Source organism: Neovison vison, chromosome 5, assembly GCF_020171115.1.
Source record: "Neovison vison isolate M4711 chromosome 5, ASM_NN_V1, whole genome shotgun sequence".
In the NCBI taxonomy this organism is placed as follows: domain Eukaryota; kingdom Metazoa; phylum Chordata; class Mammalia; order Carnivora; family Mustelidae; genus Neogale; species Neogale vison.
In genome coordinates this window covers 45,707,702-45,731,733 of record NC_058095.1, presented here as the reverse complement: position 1 = coordinate 45,731,733, position 24,032 = coordinate 45,707,702, and the positions used below count along the sequence as shown (strand labels likewise).

At 53.9% G+C, this 24,032-nt stretch overlaps 1 protein-coding gene across 1 annotated transcript in view; it reads left to right on the top strand.

Moving 5' to 3' along the window:
• The window catches only part of ITGA3 (integrin subunit alpha 3), a 28,007-nt gene extending 7,814 nt beyond the window's left edge, over window positions 1-20,193 (top strand). Inside the window, exons 2-26 of the mRNA XM_044248728.1 lie at window positions 283-410; window positions 726-805; window positions 2,501-2,750; window positions 4,243-4,329; window positions 4,714-4,921; window positions 5,369-5,565; window positions 7,195-7,283; window positions 7,411-7,547; window positions 7,710-7,796; window positions 8,953-9,020; window positions 9,091-9,227; window positions 9,847-9,996; window positions 10,094-10,191; window positions 10,543-10,690; window positions 10,972-11,040; window positions 11,866-11,945; window positions 12,056-12,133; window positions 12,680-12,782; window positions 12,922-13,104; window positions 13,308-13,430; window positions 14,175-14,288; window positions 15,262-15,360; window positions 18,742-18,867; window positions 19,260-19,402; window positions 20,127-20,193. Coding sequence (XP_044104663.1) covers window positions 283-410; window positions 726-805; window positions 2,501-2,750; window positions 4,243-4,329; window positions 4,714-4,921; window positions 5,369-5,565; window positions 7,195-7,283; window positions 7,411-7,547; window positions 7,710-7,796; window positions 8,953-9,020; window positions 9,091-9,227; window positions 9,847-9,996; window positions 10,094-10,191; window positions 10,543-10,690; window positions 10,972-11,040; window positions 11,866-11,945; window positions 12,056-12,133; window positions 12,680-12,782; window positions 12,922-13,104; window positions 13,308-13,430; window positions 14,175-14,288; window positions 15,262-15,360; window positions 18,742-18,867; window positions 19,260-19,370 — 2,950 coding nt within the window. The 3' untranslated portion in view covers window positions 19,371-19,402; window positions 20,127-20,193. The remainder of the gene's footprint in view (window positions 1-282; window positions 411-725; window positions 806-2,500; window positions 2,751-4,242; window positions 4,330-4,713; window positions 4,922-5,368; window positions 5,566-7,194; window positions 7,284-7,410; window positions 7,548-7,709; window positions 7,797-8,952; window positions 9,021-9,090; window positions 9,228-9,846; window positions 9,997-10,093; window positions 10,192-10,542; window positions 10,691-10,971; window positions 11,041-11,865; window positions 11,946-12,055; window positions 12,134-12,679; window positions 12,783-12,921; window positions 13,105-13,307; window positions 13,431-14,174; window positions 14,289-15,261; window positions 15,361-18,741; window positions 18,868-19,259; window positions 19,403-20,126) is intronic.
• Window positions 20,194-24,032: the final 3,839 nt, after the last annotated feature.

Below are 24,032 nucleotides of genomic sequence, written 5' to 3'. Positions count from 1 at the left end.
CGCGCTACTCCCCATGCCATTGCCTCCGGGCTGGTTTGTGCCCTGCTTTCCTCTCTGGAGGCACTGACTGCAGATGTCTGTTTTCTTGCCTCTCCTGCGCTAGCTGCTCCTGGAGCACCGGGGCCGGGATCCATTCATCTCCTGACCCCAGAGCCCGGCACACAGCCTGGCACTGGTACACAGCAGGTGCTCAGCAAACATGTTGAACAGAAAGCTGTTCAAAGCACACTTTGGGGATTCTGAGCCCAGGCCCACCAACCTCATTGGATCCTCCCCACCCAGGCTCCTGGCTGGTGCTCCTCGGGACCTCGCCCTGCCTGATGGCTACACCAACAGGACCGGCGCCGTCTACCTGTGCCCACTCACTGCTGACAAGGACGACTGTGAGCGGATGGACATCTCAGAGAAAAGTGAGGGGAGGGCGCTGGGGGTCAGCACTGGGGCAGGCGTCCGGTGGAGGGGGTAGCATGGAGGGTGACCTGGAGGAGCTATCCGGCTTAACTGGGCGGTTTCCACTCCCTCCTTCTCCCTCTGGGAGGAGGGAGCGCTAGAGGAAAGTGGGACCACGTGGCATCTGTGGAGCTGAGATTAATGGTGGCTGGAGAAGGGCATAGGGAGGCTGGCGTGCAGGAGTGGAGGGCCAGGAAGACCAACCCCTACCCTCTAGAGGCTCTGAGCACCAGGAGGACGGGCTCCCCAGCTCATGATCCCTCCCATGCCCACAGGTGACCCTGACCATCACATTATTGAGGACATGTGGCTTGGGGTGACAGTGGCCAGCCAGGGCCCTGCAGGCAGAGTCTTGGTAAGTAGGCTTTCACTGTCAGCTCCCTCTACGCCAGTCCTCTCCTTCATTTCCCAGGAGCTGGTGGGGGAAGCAGAGGGCAGGAGAGGGGTCTTCAGTGAGTGAGCTGGAACCTTGCAGATGTCCATTTCTGTGGCTGGATGTCTCCATGGTCCTGAGTGCCTCCTCCATCTGCACTTCTGGCATGCTTCCAGGGCCTGGCAGGGCCTGGGTCCTGTCTGAATCACCCGCTTCCTACCCCCCCACCCACCGCCACCCCCTCCCGGGGTGCTCACCCTGCGTGGGAATGAGCTGAGGGAACTGTGAGGAGGAAAGGGCAGAGGGAGCCTGGGGCAGTGCGGCCTGGGCCCTCTCCTTCCTGACAGGCTGGCGGGCGGAAGAGGCACAGCCCTGCTGACCCCAGCTCACCCCTGGGGGTTTGGGGGCCACTCCCTGCTGTCACTTGTCACTTCCTGGCTGCCTTCTTCCGTGTCGGCCTCTGGGGTCTCAATTTCTGAATCCCAGATAGGCAAATTTTTTTTTCATTTTTTAAAAATTGATGTGAAATCTACAGACAGTTAAACATACAGATTTTAAGTTTTAAGGAGGTCTGACCAACCAAACACCTGTGAAACCGACACCCATCAAAGAGATATTGACATCACTCCAGAGAGTGTGTCCCCATCCAATCAATGGCCACCCCCATAGTCATCTCTGTTACAGTTTGTCACCTTTGAACACCATCGTAAGCCCCGGGTTCGCCTCAGTTCACGAAAATGCTATTTTCGGACTGTGTTATGGAAGGCCTCTGTTGAGGGTGGTTCTAGATCCTGGGCCCTTCTTCAGTTGCAAGCATACCCGCTCCACAGATGTTCAGTGAGCACCTACTGTGTGCCCCGCTTCGGCTAGCACCAGTGGCTTGGCAGTGACTCCGGCCTGCTGCTGGGGTTGCTCACGGCTGGAAGCAGACACAGAAAGCAAGCAGACCCAGTTCCGGGTTTCCCCTGGCCCCTGACTGTTTTATCAACACCCTTTTCTGATTGATGTGTCCCACGACTGTTTGTCGAGCCCCTCCAGAAGCTACAAGAGAGGCAGGAGCAGCCTAGCGCTTAGGAGCTCAGACTTGGGAGGTTGAGGAGTCTCTGCGTCTCTCTAGATGTGAGATCTTAGAGACTTAGTTCTCTGTGCCTCTTATCTAAAATGGGGGGGTTGGTGGAAATTGTCCCCACTCCACAGGGGTATGTTGGGAGACCGACTGGAGTTTGTATGTGAAGAGCTTAGACTTCTGTCTGCTGTATAAGAAGCACTCAGTAGGCGTTTGCTGCTATTATTAACTGGTGTCATTGCTATGATTATTTTAACAATGGCCCACCCATTAAGAGGGCACAGCAGAGAGGTTAAGTTCCTTCATCTGCTCTGTTTAGACCAGAGAGCTCAGGCCCCGCATCCCCTCATCCTTTCCCCTTTTCCTTTTGCCAAGATCTGTACGCCACTCTCAAATCCAAAACCTCCTGGCCTTCCCAAAAATTGTTCCCACCCTTCAGAGCAGATTTCCGAATCCTGGAAAGCAGACGCAGGTCCAGGTGTCACTGTGGCATGGCAGAAAAGCTGGGAGACCTCTTCGAGCTCCTCCCCAGCCAAGCCAGCGGTGCCCAGGGCCAAGGATACAGCCGGCCTTCGGTCCCTGCTGCGGGCTCAGGCTGTGTGTGCCCCTAGGTCTGCGCCCACCGCTACACCCAGGTGCTGTGGTCAGGGTCGGAGGACCAGCGGCGCATGGTGGGCAAGTGCTACGTGCGGGGCAACGACCTCGAGCTGGACCCCACTGACGACTGGCAGACGTACCACAACGAGATGTGCAACAGCAACACAGACTACCTGGCCACAGGCATGTGCCAGCTGGGAACCAGCGGCGGCTTCACCCACAACACTGTGTACTTTGGCGCTCCGGGGGCCTACAACTGGCAAGGTAGGTGCTGCGGGGGGACGCCGGGAGGAGCCGAGACCACCCGCTCCCAGGAGGCAGAAGAGACCTGTTTGCCCCTCTCGCGCCTCAAGCGCTTATTATTTTTATTAGCCTTAAACTATCCTTATGAGGCAAAGCGTCCTTAGACCCATTTTCCAGAAAACTGAGCCTCAGAGAAGTGAAGTCAGTTGCCCAGGGCCAATGGTAAGTTACAAAACCTGAACTGGAATTCAGGTCCGTCTGACTCTGCTTCAAAGCATTGAAAGCCTTATTAAGACAATAAAACATGCTCCTGGTGCAGCTACTAACTGGGACAGTAGGATTTGGTGATACAGAGAGAGAGAGTGCCCCTTCTCTCCCACCCACCTCCCTCGCCCCATTTCCCCGTGCAGACTACCGAGTGTCTGGCGGAGCCTCTGACTTATTTTAGAATATATAGATATCTTCATTTATTTTTTTTAAGATTTTATTTATTTATTTAACAGAGAGAGAGATCCCAAGTAGGCAGAGAGGCAGGTAGAGAGAGAGGGGGAAGCAGGCTCCCTGCTGAGCAGAGAGCCCAATGCAGGACTCGATCCCAGGACCCTGAGACCATGACCTGAGCCGGAGGCAGAGACTTAACTCACTGAGCCACACAGGCGCCCCTAGAATATATAGGTATCTTTAAAACACACACACACACAGGATCACACTCAACTCGCTGTTCTACTTTCTCTTTTCCACTTCTCGATGAGTTGGGGGCATTTTTTTTTTCTCATCCATACATAGAGGGCAATCTTTGGGGGGCCGGGGAGTATTTTCTTTGGATCAAGAGCCGTGCTTATAAATGCTATGGCCACGCTCAGATACTTGGGTGTCTGAGGCTCACAGCTCCTCCATCTCTGCCTCTCTCCACCACATAGTGGTGGTCCTAGTGAGCCTTCTCTCCTTTCTGCATCTATGTTAATTGCAGAATCAACAGGCAGAGGGAGTCCTGAATCTCCTCCACTTGACCAAGAGGTAGTCCAGGGCATAGTTGTAGGGGCAGACACCAGAGGCTGAGGGCTCGGCTCAGTCCTCTGGTCCTGCCTCCCCCACAACCCCTAGTCCTTTAGAACCTCAGCAAGGCAGCAGGTGCCCTCCAGCGGCAGCCCCAGGGAGCAAGGGTCAGGTGGACAGCTGAGTTTGGGGCAGGACCAGGAGATAGTGGTGTGGAGTCTGGCCTCAGTGTCTAGAGCGAGAGCAATGTCATTTTGTGTCCAGGAGCCTAGATGACCAGATTCCAGCCCTGGCTCAACACCTGCTCCCTATCCCTGAGCCTTGATTTTCTTATCTGCAAAATGGGCATCGTTGTTCTACTTTACAGAATTATTAAAGCAGATGTGATTTTCCAATGGCAGAGGGCTCAGAAATAAAAGGGGTTATTATATCCTTATTGTGTGGGGGTGTCAGGAGGACTTGGACATGGTGGTTGAAGGGAGTGGTGATTCAAACCCCTCCCTCCCCCTCCTGAAAGGAAATAGCTACATGATTCAGCGGAAGGACTGGGATTTATCCGAATATAGCTATAAGGACCCAGAGGACCAAGGAAACCTCTATATTGGTGAGTTGAGCTGTGGTGGGTCATGGGGTGGTGGAGGAAGGAGGGGGCTCAGTTCCTAGCACGCTGGCCTCTCACCTTCAGTGCCTAGTGGAAGAGTGAGGCCTTGGTGCAGGTGTGACTAGCACCACTGAGCTCAAGCAGCACACACTTATTGAGCACCACCTGTATGCCAGGCCTGTTCTCAGTGCCCAAAATTCACAGTCCCTACCTTCATGGAAGTCACAGTCTGGTGTGCAGGCAAGACTGGAGGCTGGGCATCCAGGGTCCACTTTCTTGTCCAACTTGGAATAAAGGAACAGAAGATATTTGGGAAGTCTTGGCAAGCAGGGTGGAAGGGGACCAAGTTTACTGAGCCTTGACTGATGACCTCCCCACCCATCCTAGGGTACACAGTGCAGGTGGGCAGCGCCATCCTGCACCCCAAGGACATCACCATCGTGACAGGTGCCCCCCGGTACCGCCACATGGGCGCTGTCTTCTTGCTGAGTCAGGAGGCGGGCGGAGACCTGCGGAGGAGGCAGGTGCTGGAGGGCACGCAGGTGGGCGCCTACTTTGGCAGTGCCATTGCCCTGGCGGACCTGAACAATGACGGGTGAGGATCCAGGGACAGCCTCTGGGGCCCCGCAACCCTGGGGAACGGCCAGGGCGGCAGGCCTGCCCAAGCCTGGGCAGAGCAATGGAAGGTCACAATTATCCGATTGTCCAACTGTCTGTTTGTTTGCCTGCTCCTTATTGGGATTTGCATGTTGACTGCACTTAGTCTTGATGAGATTCTGGGTATTTCCACATCAATTGCAGGACACCTGCTTCTACTTTTGTCCTTGTATGGTTCTTGGGGATGTGGATTGTCGGGGTGTGATCTGCGCTCCCTGTCTTTTCTGGGACGTGTGTCTTCTATCAGACGGGTCCTGATGACATTGCCACGTCCTTCCCAGGAGCCACGGCCAGAGATGCCATTTGTATAGCCTTGGACCCTGGCGCAGTTGTGCCCACTAAACAAGAGTTATGTCCCATCTCTCCCTCCTTCTCTCCCGTGCAGGTGGCAGGACCTCCTGGTGGGCGCCCCGTACTACTTTGAGCGGAAAGAAGAGGTAGGGGGTGCCCTGTATGTCTTCATGAACCAGGCAGGCACCTCCTTCCCTGCCCACCCCTCCCTCCTTCTCCACGGCCCCAGTCGCTCCGCCTTTGGCTTCTCCGTGGCCAGCATTGGTGACATCAACCAGGATGGATTCCAGGGTATGAGCCAGCGCTCCTGCCCCAGCACACCCACGGACTGGGTGCCTGCTGCATACCAGGCTTGACAGGACCCAAAGAGAGGATGGGATGGGGTCCAGGCCCAGGGAGTTCATGGCAGTAATAGAGAGAAGCTGTGCAGGGGGCGTGACCCGTGGTAAGCTCGGTGGGCCTCCGGGAGGAGTGGCTGTACCACTGGGCTGAGTGCGCAAACCAGAGGGGAACCAAAGGGGCCCCATGAGAGCGTGGGATACTTGCTCAGTCTATCCAAATTTAGTGGATGTGGGGTGTTCACTTGAGAGATGAGTGAGGCTGGAGAGGCAGTGTGGAGATGAAAGCCAGGCAGAGGAACTGGGGCTTTACATTTGGGTAATGGCAGAGGGGTGGGTGTCCAGAGGAGGTTCAGGGGCAGGGGTGTGATATGATAACTTGGTATCTTGAAAGATGGTTCTGGAGAGTGATATGGGATGGATGGGGGAGAGCAAGCTGGGGGTGTTAAGGTCACGAACGTATTCGATCAAGTGTGGGATGCTAAGGGCTGGGACATAGTGGGTGCCCCAGATATGGGGGATGTTCAGTGCTCTACAGGACTTGGGGATCAATCAGACGTGGGGTATCAAGGAAAGAGATAGATGAAGGAAGAGCCTCGTTGCAATGACAGCCCCTGGCTTATCTGGAAACCACTTTTCCCGATGACCTCAATTTCCCAGAACATCCCTGAGAACCAAAAGGAAAGCAGAGGAGTCGCTGAAGAGCGAAAATCGGTGCTAGAAAGTTCAGTTAGCAAAGCCCAAGCATTTACTGATAGAAGAGCCATCCAGTTTCTACTCAGGACCTACTTTTCCTTTACATACTTTTCTAACAAGCTTGGCTTTCCGGTTACCTAGGCTTTATCAGATCAAAAGCGGCGAACTAGAAAGGCTTTAGTAAAGCCTAAGAAGATAATGAAACATGGTGGGGTTTATTTGTGGAAATAATGGTTAGAATTTTAAAAGTCTAAAATCTAAGGAATTTTTAACAAGGAAAGTGATAGTGTGCTTAAAATTCCAGCCCCCGGTGTTAGACAGACATGGACTCAACCGTCCCCTTTCTACTCATTAGCTGTGTGACTTTGGGTTTTCTGAGTCTGCTTCCTCCTCTTTAAGATGGGACAGCAGTCCCCAACCCCAGCGCTCTTGTCAGGATTAAAGGAGATCAGTGTTTGATAACTACCTGGCAAAGTCACCAACGGGGAACACTTGCTTTTGTGACCATGCTGGTAAATGCCCTTGGAGGAACCAGGCGTCTGAAGGGGAGTCTGGTGGAGGAGAGGGAAGGGACCATAGTAAGGAACAAACACTGGGCCAGTGCTCAGGAGTGTAGACCTGCCTGTCCTATTCACTTGCGGCATGACTCTAGGTAAGTCCCTTGTCTCTCCTAGATCTGCTTTCCCACAATATAAAAACGAGGCAGCTGGGCTCACAGCGGTCCCGGTTTTAATCCTGAGCGGTAGAGCTCTGTTCTCTGATGTTCTGAGCGCTGCCTGGCAGTGTGAGGTCTGTTTCCTGCTGGACCCTGTGGCCTGGAGTGCCAGGTCGGGGAGACTTGGGGCCCGCAGGACTCAGGGTGACCTGTCCTGCCTCTCTTCCCCAGACATTGCCGTGGGAGCTCCATTTGAGGGCTTGGGCAAAGTGTATATCTACCACAGCAGCTCCAGCGGGCTCCTGGGACGGCCACAGCAGGTACGGGTGGACAGGAACAAAGGGGGCTTTCCCTCCTTCCCCTCACCTACCCTCTCCCTATTCCCCCTGGGCGCCGCTCCCCAGAGCGCACCCTGAGCCTGTGCCCACTGCTTTTCCCTGCCCCCAGGTAATCCAGGGGGAGGAGCTGGGACTGCCCGGCTTGGCCACCTTTGGCTACTCACTGAGTGGACGGATGGATGTGGATGGAAACTCCTACCCGGACCTGCTGGTGGGGAGCCTGTCCGACCGCATCGTGCTGCTGCGGTAAGCCAGGCCAGTGGTGGATAGGGGCCTTTCTCCCCGCCAGCCCTGTCTGCACGGAGCCCCAGCTCTGTCTACCTTCAGCACTGGTCCACGCAAGCCCGAGCCCTGGGCCTGGCCTGGCAGGGGCCAGGCAGGAAGCACTAATGTCTGTTTTCTGTGCAGGGCACGGCCTGTCATCAACATCCTCCATAAGACCTTGGTGGCCCGGCCATCCGTGCTGGACCCAGCGTTCTGCACAGCCACCTCCTGGTGAGACTCTGGGCCCTTCTCTGTGCACGTGCTGCTCCTTATGTATGGGCAAACAAGGAAGGGAAACCTCTCCCCTGGCAACTCCTGCTACTCCACCCGTATCGGGTTGATTTCTGGGATAAGTGTTGCCCCTTCTACCCAACCTCATTAAAAAGCCAACTTCGTGGCAGGAGGTAATGGGCAAATACTGGAGGGGTGGGAGAGTGTGGTGGTTAGGAGTGGGAGCTCTGGACGGCCTTGTACAAATCCAGCTCTGCCCACTGCAGTGGTAGAGGTGGGCTCTGGGGAGGGAGGTCCTAGAGGAGGAGGGAAGAAGGAGACACTTAAGTGGATGGGAGAGAGCCACCTTGAACAAATTATCTCTCCGAGTCTCAGATTCATTGCCTATAAAACAAAGTTAATAATAATAACGAATTTATGGGATCATTTTGATAATTAAATGAGATAAAGTACAAAAAGCCCTTCACATGGCACCTTGTCCACCTGAAGTGCTCAGAATATGTTAGTTGCTAACATGGTCACGGTAATGATAGCGATGACCCTGAGGCCTTTTGTGAATGAGGCCTGGATCAGAAGGCAAATGGTCCCAGAGCAGAAAGCAGGGGTGAGTGGGAGAGAATCTGGACAGTGTGTCCTGGACAGTGTGTCCTTTACAGGACGGGGCAGGACACCAATCAACTGATGACTTCAGGCAACTCATTCTTGCTCTCAGGGCCTCAGTTTCCCTATTGGTGACCTCTAACCCTGTTTTCTTTAAAATTTTAAAAAAGATTTTATTTACTTTAGAGGGAGGGGTCGCTGCAAAGGGAAAGGGAGAGAGAGTCTCAGGTGGACTCCCTGCTGAGTGCAGACTCCCCCCAGCCCCCAGTGAGGGGCTCGATCTCATGACTCTGAGCTCATGACCAGAGCCCAAACCAAGAGTCAGTTGCTTAACGAACTTGCCACCCCCTAACCCTGTTTTCTATGGCTTTCAGGGGAGGGGGGAGGGAAGACACCAAGGACACCCCAAAGCAGCTCTGTGGACCCCCCAGGTTTGCCCCTGCCTTTCCTCCTAAGGACCTCTGTTTCCCCTGGCCCAGTACAGGGGTGAAGGCCAGGGCCTGGATAACTGGGTCCCACCGTAACCTCCCCCTCTGTATCTCCCGCCTCTCAACAGCGTGCAGGTGGAACTGTGCTTTGCTTACAACCAGAGTGCTGGGAACCCCAACTATAGGAGAAACATCAGTGAGTGTGGGGGTGTGAGGGGGGAGGGGCATGCTTGCCCAGGCACTGATAACACCCCGTCCTCCCCCAGCCCTGGCCTACACGCTGGAGGCCGACCGGGACCGCCGACCGCCTCGGCTTCGCTTTGCCCGCAGCCAGTCAGCCGTCTTCCACGGTTTCTTCTCCATGCCCCACACGCGCTGCCAGAAGCTAGAACTGCTCCTCATGGTGAGGGAGGGGCCAGGGTCAGACACCAACTCCAAGATCTGGAGGAGGGAGGTAGATGCCCCACCAGGTCAGGGGCAAGGGACTGGAGTCTCCCCAGAGACAGAGGTCGGGGAGGTGGACCTGGGAGGCCATAAGTCTGCAGCGGGTACAGGGCACAGAATGTGCTAGAAAGAGATAGGGCCTCGGAATGGGGATGGGTGCCAAAGGGCTCATCGCCTCTTACAAAAGTGAGGGGTGTGGGACTCTTGGCTTAGTTGGTGTCTGGTGGGCAAAAGGGGCCCCTGAGTGTGGGACCAGCTCAGCCCCTCTCTAGGATATCTAGGTTGAAAGAGCTCATCCTGGGAACCCCAAGGATGAAGGGAGGCTCAACAAGCCCCACCCCCAATATGTCCCCCCCCCAACTCTAGAGAGAAGGAGTCTCCTCACCTTGCTTGCAGACAGAAGTTGTAGAAAGGAGGTCAATTTGGTGATGGGACCAGACGGGGTTCAACCGTACTGGGGTTTTTCAGGGTGGGTGGAGGCTCAGCTCTTCCTTGAGGGTTCAGGGTGGTGTGAAGAGTCAACTTGGGGAGAGGGGAGGGGAGCACAGTGCTGGGCTCAGCTCCCCCTCCTTCCCCAGGACAACGTCCGTGACAAACTCCGTCCCATCATCATCTCTATGAACTACTCTTTGCCTTTGAGGATTCCTGAGCACCCCCGGCTGGGGCTGCGGTCCCTAGACCCCTACCCGGTGCTGAATCAAGCGCAGATTCTGGAGAACCACACCGAGGTGGGTGGGGCCGGGGCCTGAAGGGCCGGGACCCGGAGGCCCATGAAGCCAGACGTCGCTGTGCTCTATAGGTCCTCACGCCTCTGGTCACCCCCAGGTCCAGTTCCAGAAAGAGTGCGGCCAGGACAACAAATGCGACAGCAACTTGGAGATACAGGCGGCCTTCGTGTCAGAGCTTGGGCAGCCGCTGAGCAGGTGAGCTCTGGGCCAAGCTGATTGGCCAAGGGTGGGGCGGGGCTTTATTGGTGAGGGGCGGGGCCCTACGGGTCTGGGAGATCCTAGGGACTTTGGAAGATTCGAGGGGAGGGGTCTCAGGGAGAGGCACGCTGAGGGCAGGGATGTTAATTGGCCAGCGATGCTTCTGGCCTTCGCTGGCCAGGAAAGGGGCCTTCTTCTCCAAAGGAGGCTGGAGGGTGGGGCTTGGCTATCCCAAGACCGAGCTTTCTTCACTCAGTAGGCCTGAGGGGCGGGGCCTAACTGATCAGGAGCGGGCCTGGGGCGGGGCTCTGGGTTCAACACCGGGGGTCCTCCCCACTGCACCCCCAGGCTGCAGTACAGCAGAGATGGCCGAAAACTGCTCCTGAGCATCAATGTGACCAACACCCCTAGCAGGGAGCGCGCTGGGGAAGATGCCCACGAGGCACTGCTCACCCTGGCAGTGCCTCCTGCCCTGCTGCTGTCTTCAGTGCGCCCCGTGAGTGCCCCCCGCGAGTGACCCCCACAGGACTCGGAGCCCAAGCAGGGCCCCGAGCCCAAGCAGGGCCCCGGGAGCGTTTACATCCTTATATGCATGTCATTTACATGTGTTCCCACTAGTCCCGTGTTCACCCCGCTTCCTCTTGGCAGGGCTTCCTCAGGTGCTTGTGGCCGCTGTAATGCTATAGGAACCTGTAGGCATCAGACCCAGTGCCACAGGGAAGAGGCCGGAGATGCCCAACTCTGACCACTCACTCCTGATTCCTCTACTTTCCTCAGGCTGGGACATGCCAGGCCAATGAGACCATTGTCTGTGAGCTGGGGAACCCCTTCAAACGGAACCAGAGGGTGAGTGTGGGCCACACCTTCCCAGGCCTGTGGGTCCCAGGCTGCTACACTGATGAGCTCCTTAACCCTGCTTCTGCCTGCCTGCTTCCCAGTCTTCCTTGAAGGAAAGAGCCAGGGTAGGAGACAGAGCAATACAGGAGTACATGGGGGGAGGCCCAGAGACTAAGAAAAATGGGGCCACTGGCGATGCACAAAACTAGAGCAGGTGGAGGTGAGGAACTTGATTTTTCTGTGCACCTACTATGTGCCAGGCCCGGAGTCCAAGACTTCACACTTTTTTTATGTTGCAGTTCTCACAAACGTTTGAGGAGGTAGATGCTGTTTTACAGAAAGATAGTATAGGCTTAGTAAGTTACAGTAACTCTGGTGCCTAGTAGCTCAGTCGGTTAAGCACCTGACTCTTGATTTTGGCTCAGGTCATGATCTCGGGGTCACGAGATCAAGCTCCCCTTGGGCCTCTGTACTTGGGGGGTTTGCTTGAGATTCTCTGCCTCTCGCTCCCCCTCTGTCCCTCCCCCAGCATATGCTCTCCCTCTCTCTAAATAAATCTTTCTTTAAAAAAGAAAGTTACAGTAATTTGCTCAAGGTCATGTCATTGAAAGTAGCAGAGATGTCCTGGACAGAGAAGAAGGGGAAAGGGAAGCTGGATGAAGCTAACAGGGTGAAAGTGTGGATGCAGGTGGCCAGGAAGAGATTGCTTGCCCAAATCAGAGGGGAGGCCAGAGAACCAACTCCCTCGAATAGAGTTCAGCCCCTCTCTCCCCCATGGCATCACCCCTGCCCAGCCCCACACGCCCCTCTCTGCCTCCCTGTTCCTCATGGCAGATGGAGCTGCTCATCGCCTTCGAGGTCACTGGAGTGACCCTGCACACAAGGGAGCTCCAGGCCCAGCTGCAGCTCTCCACGTGAGTGACCTCAAGAAGCCAGTCCGTGGCAGGGGTAAGGTACCTTGGGACCTCCTGCAGCCCTGGCCTTACCTGACAGCTCTCGCCTATCCCCTGCATTCCCTCCTCAGGTCAAGTCACCAGGACAACCTGTGGCCAATGACCCTGACTCTGCTGGTAGACTATACGCTCCGGGCCTCACTCAGCATGTGGGTACCATCCCTCCCCTAGTCTCGCTGTGACGGTGCACAGGCCGCACTGTCCTCGACGTGGCCCCCAAGCTCCTTGGACACACCCCTCTAGGCCTAGTATCCTCAGGCCTCTGCTTCCCCCGGGCCACCCCTTCCCCTAACAGCAGTCACTATTATTACTCTTGCTATTATTACTTCCTTTGAAAGGCAGGTAGCAGTGGAGGAATCAGCCAGCCCGGGGCCAAGGTTTCAGAGTGGCCCTACCATTTCAAGGGAGCTCATTGTGCTAGGAATTTTACATCCAGCAGCTCACAGACTTCCCACAGCAGCCCCATGTTATAGCGACTTCAGCAAACTCCATTTTACAGATGGGGAAGCCGAGGCTCTGGGAGGATACATAACTTGCTTGAGTGATAACTGGTACACAGCGAGTGAATGCAAAGCTGGGATTTATCTCAGGTCTGCCTGATGTCAGAGGGGCTGGAGTTTGCCTACCTTGGTGCCCACCCCCTCTGCCAAGGCCCCTCCCACCCTCTCAGACTCCAGCATCTTTCTTACCCCTAGAGTAAATCACCGACTACAAAGCTTCTTCGGAGGGACGGTGATGGGTGAGTCTGGCATGAAAACTGCGGAGGACGTGGGAAGCCCCCTCAAGTATGAGTTCCAGGTAAGGGGGCCACAGGGACCCCAGGCGGGGACTTCTAAGGCAGGGAGGGCCTGGGGTCTGAGGGTGTGCGGGTTGCGGATGGGTGAGATAGAGGTGGTTTGCCAGGAGGCAGTGGCCATGACACCCCTTGTGCCCACAGGTGAGCCCAATGGGAGAAGGGCTGACAGCCCTGGGGACCCTGGTCCTAGGGCTTGAGTGGCCCTATGAAGTCATCAATGGCAAGTGGCTGCTGTACCCCACAGAGATCACCATCCACGGCAATGGGTCCTGGCCCTGCCGGCCTCCTGGAGACCTCGTCAACCCTCTGAATCTCACTCTCTCTGTAAGGACACCACTGGGGGTCTTGCATTTACATCTCATTTGCATCATATCTCATTTGCATGCTGCAGGGCAGAAAGCCCAGTGTCTTGCCCTCCCCTCTCCTCATGTACCTTTAGGAACCTCCCTCTTGCCCTGCCCTTTCTGCCTTTCCCCTGACTCTGCTCCCACTCCTTCCTCCCAGCTAACATCTTCCTCCCTCCTCAGGTCCCTGGTGACAGGCCACCATCCCCACAGCGCAGGCGAAGACAGCTGGACCCAGGGGGAGGCCCGGCCCCCCCGCCAGTCACTCTGGCTGCTGCCAAGAAAGCCAAGTCTGAGACCAAGCTGGTGAGTGGCCAGGACAAGGTTGGGAGGGATCGTCTGCATCATCACAGGGCATGTGGGCACCAGGGGGCACCACAGACTGGGCACACTGGTCTGATGGGGTGATGTGACCCCTGTGCCATCAGGAGCCCCTAGTCAGAGGGAGGAAGACTCATCTCCTCACTCAGCGGGCATCCTACTGCTCTTGTCCTTGAGGAACGGCCAATCCAGGGGTCAAAGGAAGAGACGCTGGCTTAATTCCCAAGAGCCCCATATTTTTGGGGGTGCTATAGTGGCCCAAAGTCTTGGACCTTAGAGCTGGGTAATGGGAGAGGCAGGATGGAGGGGAGGTGGGGAGATGTGGGTGGTGCAGGGCGCCCTCTGTTGGAAGGGAGAGAGGAACAGGCCTAGGAGGCAAGTTGAGGCCTAGCTGGGTGGAGAGGTAGGAGCTAAAGTCCCAGGTGGGAGAAGCTGGCATGAAGAAAGGCTCAGTGTGGGACTGGGGTGGGAAGGAAGTATCAGGTGCTGGGTCCCATTTATAGGCAAAGGGACCAGATTTCATGTCGTCTACATCCGTGGCATCTCTATGTGCTTCAGTGTGGAAGTGTAGGGGTGGGGTGGTATGCGTGAGCGGAGGGGTGAGGTGGGGCCTCTTGGGGTCAGCCATGGGTGGGACTAAGCCAGAGGAGGAGCCAAAGGGAAGGGATGAAGCAGGAAGAATGTGGAACCCCAGACTGTCTCATGTCCCGTTTCCTCTGCGCACCTCAGAAGTGCGGCAGTGACCAGGCCCGCTGCGTGTGGCTGGAGTGCCCCATTCCTGACAGCCCTGCCATCACCAACGTGACGGTGCAGGCCCGAGTGTGGAACAGCACCTTCATTGAGGTCAGTGCCTGGGTCTGGACGTCTCTACTGCGCCCCCTCCAGGGTGGGGAGAGTAACAGGGAGAGCGTGAGGCCAGGGTCACAGCCAGGCCTCCTGCGTGTCTGTGTGCCCCTGTGTGTGCGTGTGTCAGTGACAACGTCGGACTTCACCCAGGAGGTACTGTACACCTGCCCCTGTAGGCCTGTCAGTGTTCGTTTGTGCATCTGTGTGTGGATGTGATGTCATGTTCATCTCCAGCCAGAACGGCCGTCTCCCAGGAGTCCGTTCCCTCCTGTGTCTGTTCCTTTCCCACCCCCACATGGCTGCGGTGCTGCTCCCTCCCCCTGGGAGGCCAGCTCCCCTTCTGTTACCTCTGTACGGGAGCTCCTCTTCAGCCTTCAAGCTCTCCCCGGTTGCTTCACCACCAGTGAGGTCTTTGCTGAGGTTTCCAGCTGCAAACAACCTCTCCAGAACTTTCTCCGAAGCCACGCGTGCCGCCGATTACGCTCTGCTCTGGGTCACCCTTACTCCCATGCCAGCCCCCTAGACTAGATTTTTTCTGCAAACGACAAGATTATCCACCTTTTCAGCTTTTGTGGGGCGTGCAGTTTCCGCTGCAAGTCCTCAGCCCCGCCACGGAGCACCAGCCACCGTAAACAATGTAGAAAGGAACGGGCGTGGCTGTGCGCCAAAAACATTTTATTTACAAAAGCATGTGCTGGGCCAGATTTAGCCCAGGGACCTGACCCTAGACCATGACCTTCCTTGTCCCTGCTGTCCCCCACATCCGGCGTTGGACCCGATGCATGAATAATGTGGATTTGTGTGTGCAGATGTCCAGCTCTCGGAGCCCTTGGGGTGCTGCTTAAAGATGCCGAGTGGTGGGAGGGTGACCTGGGGAGGATGCTCAGGGTCAAGAGGGAGACTCTGAGGGGCTTCAGATGCTTCTTTAGACCCACCCCTCCCCACCCACCCCTCCATCTCTCCAATGCAGGATTACAGAGACTTTGACAGAGTCAGTGTATCGGGCTGGGCTACCCTGTTCCTCCGAACCAGCATCCCCACCATCAACATGGAGAACAAGACCGTGTGGGTGAGTGAGCGCGTTAAGGAGCCAGAGTGCCTGGACCGGGCATGGGGGCAGGGGGCAGGTTTTCAGAGCACCCGCACACACGTTAGCTACGAGGTTCTCTATATTGGCAGTCTGTGACTCCTCTGGAGGGCTCCCGGTGTCTGGACTATACCCCTAAGCCATGAAGTCTGAGTCTGGGGAGGTGGGACCCCAGGTGGGGTATGGTTATGAGTCCCCCGGTGACTCTGCTAGGGCTTACTGGATCTGCGCAACTTGTCTGTGAGGGTGTTGCGTCTCCGTGGAGACTTGAAAACAAAGTTCTCAAACTTGATTCTGAGTTACATCAGAGAGGGGGAAAAAAAGAACAAAATTGTCCATTTTTTTGTGTAAAAGCTATAGTGGAGATATGGAGGACATAATATAGGAGATGAAGGGAGGGTTGCTTAAATGTATTGTGGTATATCTCCTAAAATAAATTGAGGTAGCGGAGGAAAGCTGGAAAGACCAATTGAGGTAGCGGAGGAAAGCTGGAAAGACCAATGATATTTACGTTACGTTATGTTACATTACATTACAAAGAGATATTACGTTACGTTACAAAGAGATATTTACGTTACTATCCAGATGGCATTTTTTTTTTAAAGATTTTATTTATTTATTTGACAGAGATCACAAGCAGGCAGAGAGGCAGGCAGAGAGAGAGGAAGAAGCAGGCTGCCTGCTGAGCAGAGAGCCCGATGTGGGGCTCGATCCCAGGATCCTGGGATCATGACCTGAGCCGAAGGCAGCGGCTTTAACCCACTGAGCCACCCAGGCGCCCCCAGATGGCATTTTTAACCAGTGGAGAAAGTTGGATTATGAAGTGGTGTTAACACATTTGGAAAGTAAAGACAGACCCCTTCCCTCACATGATAACCAAAAACTACACTGGAGTTAGATTAAATATTTACGTAGAGGAAATAAAACTTAATATACCAGGAAAAAAACTCAGAAAATAATTTAATAATAATCTTTAATTATGGGGAGAAGGAGTTATTTTACTAAACCCAGAAGTTGCAAGGGAAACATTGACCAATCAAATGTTATATTAAATTAAAATATGTTTATATATATATATAATAATACATTGTATATTATATATAATATAATATAACACAAATGTTATATTAAATTAAAATACAGATTTTAGGGGCGCCTGGGTGGCTCAGTGGGTTAAGCCGCTGTCTTTGGCTCAGGTCATGATCTCGGGGTCTTGGGATCGAGTCCCGCATCGGGATTTCTGCTCAGCAGGGGGCCTGCTTCCTCCTCTCTCTCTGCCTGCCTCTCTGCCTACTTGTGATCTCTCTCTGTCAAATAAATAAATAAAATCTTTAAAAAAAAATACAGATTTTAAATCTGTTTATAGTGAAAGAGATAAAGAGAAACTAGAAAGGCAAACGATAGGTTGCTTTTAAAAGAGTTTCCAGCATATATGACGAAGGATTGATATAGATTTTTAGTGTGTCAAGGTAAAGGGCAGCATAACATAAACAGGCAGTGTCCACAGGGTGAACTAGGAATGGTCACTTCAGTAGTGAGGTCATAAAAATAACAGCAACAAGATTTTTTTTTTCCATCAGATTGAAAAAGATTAAAAAACGCTAAGGCTGTCTGGTGCCGATGAGGTAGAAGGAAATGCTATTGGTTAGAGTATAAATGGATGGATTGTTTTTGGAAATGAGTTTGTCAATGTCTATTAGAGTTTAAAACGTACACTTCCTTTGATCCAGCCCACGATAATATATCTTAAGGAGCTAATAGGACAAATATGCAAATATAAATGTACGAGGAGATTTGAAAGCGTGGTTTATAATGGCATGAAATTGGAAACACTCTACATGTCTTTTGGTAGGAGATCGGCTCAATAAATTGTGGCACATTTTGAATGGCTATCCAGTCATCAGAGATTAGGTCGATCTTTCTTAATTGACATCAGGAGATGATAATTATAGCTGAAAGAGGAGGCAGGTCGGGTCACAGAAGGGTATGTGCTGCACAGAGACCCTGCTTATGTGGAAGAAAGGACGTGTGTTTAACCTATGCATTAGAAATGATGGAAAGAGATTCACCAAAATGTTGAAGAGTTATTTCTGGGAAGTAAAATTACTGGGAACCTTTAGTTTTCTTGATATCATCTGTATTTAAACAAAAATAATAATCAAGGGCGCCTGGGTGGCTCAGTTGGTTGAGTGACTGCCTTCGGCTCAGGTCAAGATCCCGGACTTCCAGGATCGAGGCCCGCATTGGGCTCCCAGCTCCTTGGGGAGTCTGCTTCTCCCTCTGATCTTCTCCTCTCTCATGCTCTCTCTCACTCATTCTCTCTCAAATAAATAAATAAACTCTTTAAAGAAATAATAATAAAAATAATTTTAAAGAAATAATGTATAGTCAGAAAAAATTTTCTCCCAATATATATAAAATACATTATATGTAATATAATTTTATGTTATAATATATTCTATAACACTTATGCTACATGTGTTATGTTTTATTATTATATACAATATTGCATAATATATGTGTTATAAAATAATATATTGTATATTATAATATAATATAACACAATTGTATATATAATAGTGTTTGATTACATATAGTGTATGTAATATAATTTTATATTATAATAATATAACTATATATGTGTGTGTATGCACGTGTGTGTGTGTGTGTGTGTGTCTACCTCCACTGTAGGGGAAGAAAAATAATGGTACTACATGCTCTTCATTCTTTGTTTTTTTGTAAATATTTATGGACTGCTGGTTATGTACCAGGTATTGTTCGGAGCAGTTTACTGATAATAAACACATTTAATCCTCACCAGCAACCTATGAAGTAGGTATCATTCCCATAACCCCTATTTTACAGATGAACAACAGAGAGGTTCAGTGATTTTCCCAAGGTCACACAGCCAGTGAGTAGCACAGCTGGCACTTGAACCCAGGTAGTCTGGCTCCAGAATGCTCTTGACCACTTTGCCATACCATGAGGCAGGTTATTATGATCTCCTTTATCAGAGAGCATGAAATGGAGATTCAGAGAGGTGAACTTATTTGTCCAATGCCACACAGTTCAAGGATGGAGCGGATATTTAAGCCCGGATGTGTGGGTTACAAACCCAGACTCCAGGCTGCGTCCCAGATCTGAAGCTGGTCCTCTGGGGCTGGGTCTGCACGGAGGGAAAACCAGAGAGGATGGAGGTATCTGCCGCTCTCAGTGGGCAGGCAGGGGCTTTTTCTGGTCCCTGAGTGCCCCCTGCTGGTAATAGGTCAAACAGCAGGGTCCTGGGTCCTGCTGGGACAGGATGAACGAGCATGGGGTCTAACGGGACGGTCACAGGGCTGAGCCCCTTGTCACCCCCGCCAGTTCTCCGTGGACATTGACTCTGACCTGGTGGAGGAACTGCCAGCGGAGATCGAGCTGTGGCTGGTGCTTGTGGCCGTGGGTGCTGGGCTGCTGCTCCTGGGGTTGATCATTCTTCTGCTGTGGAAGGTTAGGACCCCAGACCACCACTGGGATTCCCACTCTGGGACCTCCTGCCAGCAGACCATCACTAGCTCTCCCCTCATCCCATTCCTCATTTCTACCCACCCCCACCCTTCTCCCATGTTGTCCCCACCTTCTCCCCAGCTTCCCATCTCACCCCTTGCCCCCCGCCCCCCATCCTCAGCTCACCCACCAGGACATTCCTGCCGGGTTAATGGGGGGGATCTGCAAGCTGGAAAGGGGAAGCCAGGAGCTCTGGCTTCTGGCCACACCACCAAGCAGGGGCTGGGATCCAGGGATCCAGGCTCCCCAGCCCTAAGCCCCAGCCCATGAGTGCTGCTGGCCAGGACCCCCCCAGCGCCCCCTGATGGCCCATCCCCACCTCCTCCCCTCCGCAGTGCGGCTTCTTCAAGCGAGCCCGCACTCGCGCCCTGTATGAAGCTAAGAGGCAGAAGGCGGAGATGAAGAGCCAGCCGTCAGAGACAGAGAGGCTGACGGACGACTACTGAGGGGGGCAGCCCCCTGCCCCCAGCCCACCCGGGTAACACGGCCTCTGGGCCCTCTTCCCTGAGCCCCGCAGCTGGCCAGGGCCTCTGATTCTGTCCTATCTGCTCTTCTTCCTCATGGGCTCTCTCTGCACCTCACTTGGCCCCAGCACCACCCCACGGAGCAGGCCACCATCTCCCTCCATGCCCTGGGAGGGCTCAAGAGCTCTTCTCACTGCCTCCTCCTGCTGAAGATTTGGGGCCCCAAGAGGGAGCCATAAAATGCTCCCTGTGACCCCCTTTGTTTTCTGGGGATCAGAAAAGGACCAAGGCCAAGGCTAGGCCCCATCTATAGGCCCCACAGCAAATATCCAGAGTGATTCTGCACCTCCAGAGAAGGAGGGCACTAGGAGAGTCCTTCCCCTGCACCTATTACCTTTCCTCCTCCGAGCCCCTCCGGGGTGACACGCTGGCCCCCCACCCCCACAGCGTGATCAGGGCAGACCGGCACACTTGCTGCGTCAGCAGCGTCAGCGACGGCCACTGTCTCCAGCTGCCTCCCCACTCCTCTCTGCCTTCCTCAGTTCCTCCTTCCTCTGGGGCCAAGGGTGGGCAAGCTCGCCCTCCCTGTCACAGTGCAGGGAGATGGCATGTGTTTGGGTCAGGGGTCCTGGCTTTGAGGGCTTCTGGTTGGGGGAGGTGCTAAGCACATCTTTCTGCAACCTCAAGGGCTGGATGCTGATGTCCTTCCTTTTTTCCGCCCCTTCCCCCACCCCCCAGTGTGACTTCTTTAAGCGGACCCGCTATTACCGGATCATGCCCAAGTACCACGCAGTGCGGATCCGGGAGGAGGAGCGCTACCCACCTCCAGGGAGCACCGTGCCTACCAAGAAGCACTGGGTGACCAGCTGGCAGACTCGGGACCGATACTACTGATGTCCTCCCCGATCCCACCCCTGCTCCCCCAGCGCCCCTTCTATTTATCATAAGTTATGCCCCTGACAGTCCACGGGGGCCACTGCCTTTGGCCGGCGCCGGCAGGTTTGGGCACACACACCCCTCTAGCACAGGCACGTGCTGTCTGGCCACAGGCTGCTCCCCGTGGGAGGGCTGGAGCTGCGGGGCCCTGGACACATGGGGGTGCCCTCCGCCTGTGGACTTATGTTGGACATCACGGATGGTACACGGACATACGTGTCCCCGCCTCTGCCTGTGCCAAAACCAAGCCAAAGGGCCTCCGCCAGAGCCAGGAGGAAGAGGCCCCCTCTGTGGTGACCACCCCACCACCGTTCACACTGGACCCATCTTGAGCCATAGTCACTGGACTGACTGCTACTGAGACTACTGCTGCTGACAGGGAACCACGCACCGGGCTCCCCCAGCCACCGCTCCTGGAGATCCTGCCCCAGAGAGCAGGGGCCCGCCGCAGGTTGGGCATGGTGGCATTTCCAGGCCCTGGCATGCTCAGATCCAAGAGCAGAGTGGACTAGAAGGAAGGTCCCCAGGACAGCTTTCCTTCACAGATTTTTGCAAGGCCTCTCTCCTTGGAGGAGATGCCTTCTGGGGAAGAATGCTGTCTGAAGGAACAGAGACAGACTAGCCACGGCACAGCCCTGGGAGCACGGAGGGATGCTCAGTGGAAAAAGGGGCCCATCCTCCACTAAGGAGCTGTTGGAAGGAGAGAGGAGACCCCACTTCCCACTGACCACTAGCATCCAGGCCTCTGAAGGCCTGGAGAGACACCCACCCACCCATTCCCTACCCCCCAAGATCATGGAGGGAGCGACACTTGAATGTAGGACGGGGAGGGAGCCCTGTCCCTGCCCCATCAGCTGGACCTTGCTCTGCCCTCACCGACCATGGGTAGGGGGCTTAGAAGTGGGGTTCTTGGCTGTCCTTGGCTTCCAAAGCCAACTTAGCTCTGCCTCCTCCCCCCTTGGGCTAAGTCCTGAGGCCCATTCTAGAAGTTGAGGCTGGTTCCAGGAAACCTCTCCTGACCCCTGCCTTTTGTCAGTCCCCCTTTCCCAGTCCCTACCCACTTCCATGGTACTGTAGCTGGGGAGCTCTCTCCCCCTCCTGTGCCTTCTTTGTATATAGGCTTCTCACGGCAACCAATAAACAGCTCCCAGTTTGTACGCTCTGCATTGCCCTCCCTTCACCACACTCCCCACCCTCCCGTCCCAACCCCCTGTCCAGTCTGGCGATGTCAAACAACTGACACCTAGGTGGAAAAAGGCAGGGGCTGGGATCTGAGAGGCTGGCAGAGTGAAGATGGATCGGGACGCCCCAGTCCCTGCTCTCAGGGACATCCTGATCTAAAGGATGGTCATGGACATCTAGCTGAGATCCAGAACATAAAGTCTGGGAAAACACCTGAGTAGACTGGATAGAATCCAAAATGGCTTCTTGGTGGACAGTGTGCTGGCCCCTGGGGAGGGAGGTGGGAGGTGGAGGTGGTGGTGTGCCAGGTCCAGAAGAAGCAGAAAGCTACTTGGCTGTAGAAGCAGGTGGTCCTGGATAATGGTGGACGGAGGTTGGGTGCCAGGGTGGAGAGCCCAGGGCCCTCATCCAGTGGCTGGATTCAGATAAGAGCCTGCTTTTCTGCCTCAAGCCCATCCCTAGACACCATGATGAGTAGATCAGAGGGTGAACCAGTGACTCAAGACTAGAAAGACTGGAAGGTCATGGTATCCGCCAGTGTCTGGGCAGGAGTACCTGGCGTTCTAGTCTTATGGCCATTCCTCCAAGGCTGCTTCAGTCCCAAGCCCTCATAGCCCACAGCACTGGATCAAGCCCTCTGCTTCCCAAGCCCTCACTCTTCCCCACAAGCCGGGGAGAACAGAGCAGTTCTGCGTTCCCCGTGACTTCTTTGTCCTAAATTGTGGCATAGGTCCTTCTGTCAGTTGTCCTCAAAGCTATGATGTTTGGAAGACTTCACTGAAGGCTGAAAATTACTACTCAGAGAAGCCTAGCGGCAGATCCTCAATTTTAGCTGCTCCGAGAGCCCACAGACCCAGGCTATCAGGAGCCCCTCCCGATGTCTGCTTCGGTGTCCCCCAACTTGCCTCCCTGCCCTCTGCTGCCCCCACCAGAGCCCACACCTCCCACCCCTCACTTTCCATGCTGGGCCTGCCCGTTCCAGGGTGAATTAACAGCAGAAGGTCCAGTTTCCCCAGAAAAGCCCCAGCCCCTACCCAGAGGTCTCCGATCTAGAAATCAGAACCCCCAGGTCCTTTTCCAAAATCTGGGTTATTCACTCGGTCAGGAGTAATACTACACGTGGGGTTGGCAAAGCCCAGCTCAGGCTGAGCAGAGCTCAGGCCCACTCAGTCCTGTCCTTTGCGGACACTAACTGCTTAAGAAAAAGATAGCATCTAGGGATCTACACATCCCTCTGACCAGTTCCACAGGCTCAGCCCCAACGTGTGTGTGTGTGTGCGACACTGTTTATGCTTGGATGAGAACACAGCCCTCTCTCTCTCTCTCTCTCTCACACACACACACACACACACACACCCTGCAGTATAAGTAGTCATTTTCAGAACTGGTGCTATACTTTTATAAAAGAAACATAATGGCAGGGGCACCTGGGTGGCTCAGTCGGCTAAGTGTCTGCCTCTGGCTCAGGTCATGATCCCAGCGTCCTGGGTTCAAACCCCTTGACGGGCTCTCTGCTAAGCAGGGAGTCTGTTTCTCTTTCTCCCTCTGCTGTTCCCCCTGCTTGTGTTCTCTTGTGCTCTCTGTCAAATAAACAAACTTTTTAAAAATCTTGCAAGATTTTATTAAAAAAAAAAAAGGTAGAGAAGCAGCAATGCCCACTTTATATAAAAGATAATGTCAAGCTTCAATAATGTCAAGCTTCTGGAGCTCCTTGGAGCTGTAGCACCTCCAAACTCTTCCCAAAGAGGGTCTTGGCTTTTGTGTCACTGAAAGGACCCCTAAGGTGATCCTCCCCCTCTGGACACAGGTCTGGGTAGCACTTCCTTATTCCCCTCCTGGTTGGATGAGATCATGTGACTAATTCTGGCCAATCAGTTGTGAGCAGGAGGGACACGGCTCAATACTGAGCTGAGACCCTTGAATGTTGGACGAGAGTCCCCACAGTTCTGCTTTCCTGATTCAGCTGCTGTAGAAGCCTGCCTTGAGATAAAATGTCTATCAGTCTGAGTTCCTGAGAATCTCCCTCCCACCACCAACCTGCCTTGTACATGTAATAGGAAATTTGGGCATGGTGGGATGGGAAGGAGCTTAACCTCAGCATCATCTAACTTAGCTTGACCGAGCCATCCACTCCCATTATCACCCTGAGACAATCTCTGCAGAAGGAATTTTGCTCCAAGCACAGAGGCCACAATAGAGAAGTCCAGCACTAAGAAGAGGATCGTGGGCAATATCCTCTCCTATACCTAGTGTCAGAGTTCACAGCCTTTTCCTCATTACTTACATTTTTAAAAATGTATTTTAAAATGTAAATTTTATTTATTTATTTACTTATTTGAGAGAGAGCAGGGAGAGGGGCAGAGGGATAAGGAGAGACTCCTCAAGCAGATTTCCTACTAAGCCCGGCACGGGGTTCAGTCTCACGATCTTGAGATCATGACCTGAGCCCAAAACCAAGAGTCTGATACTCAACTGACTGAGCCACCCAGGCGCTCCTCCTTACTTAAATTTTGACAATAGTAATAG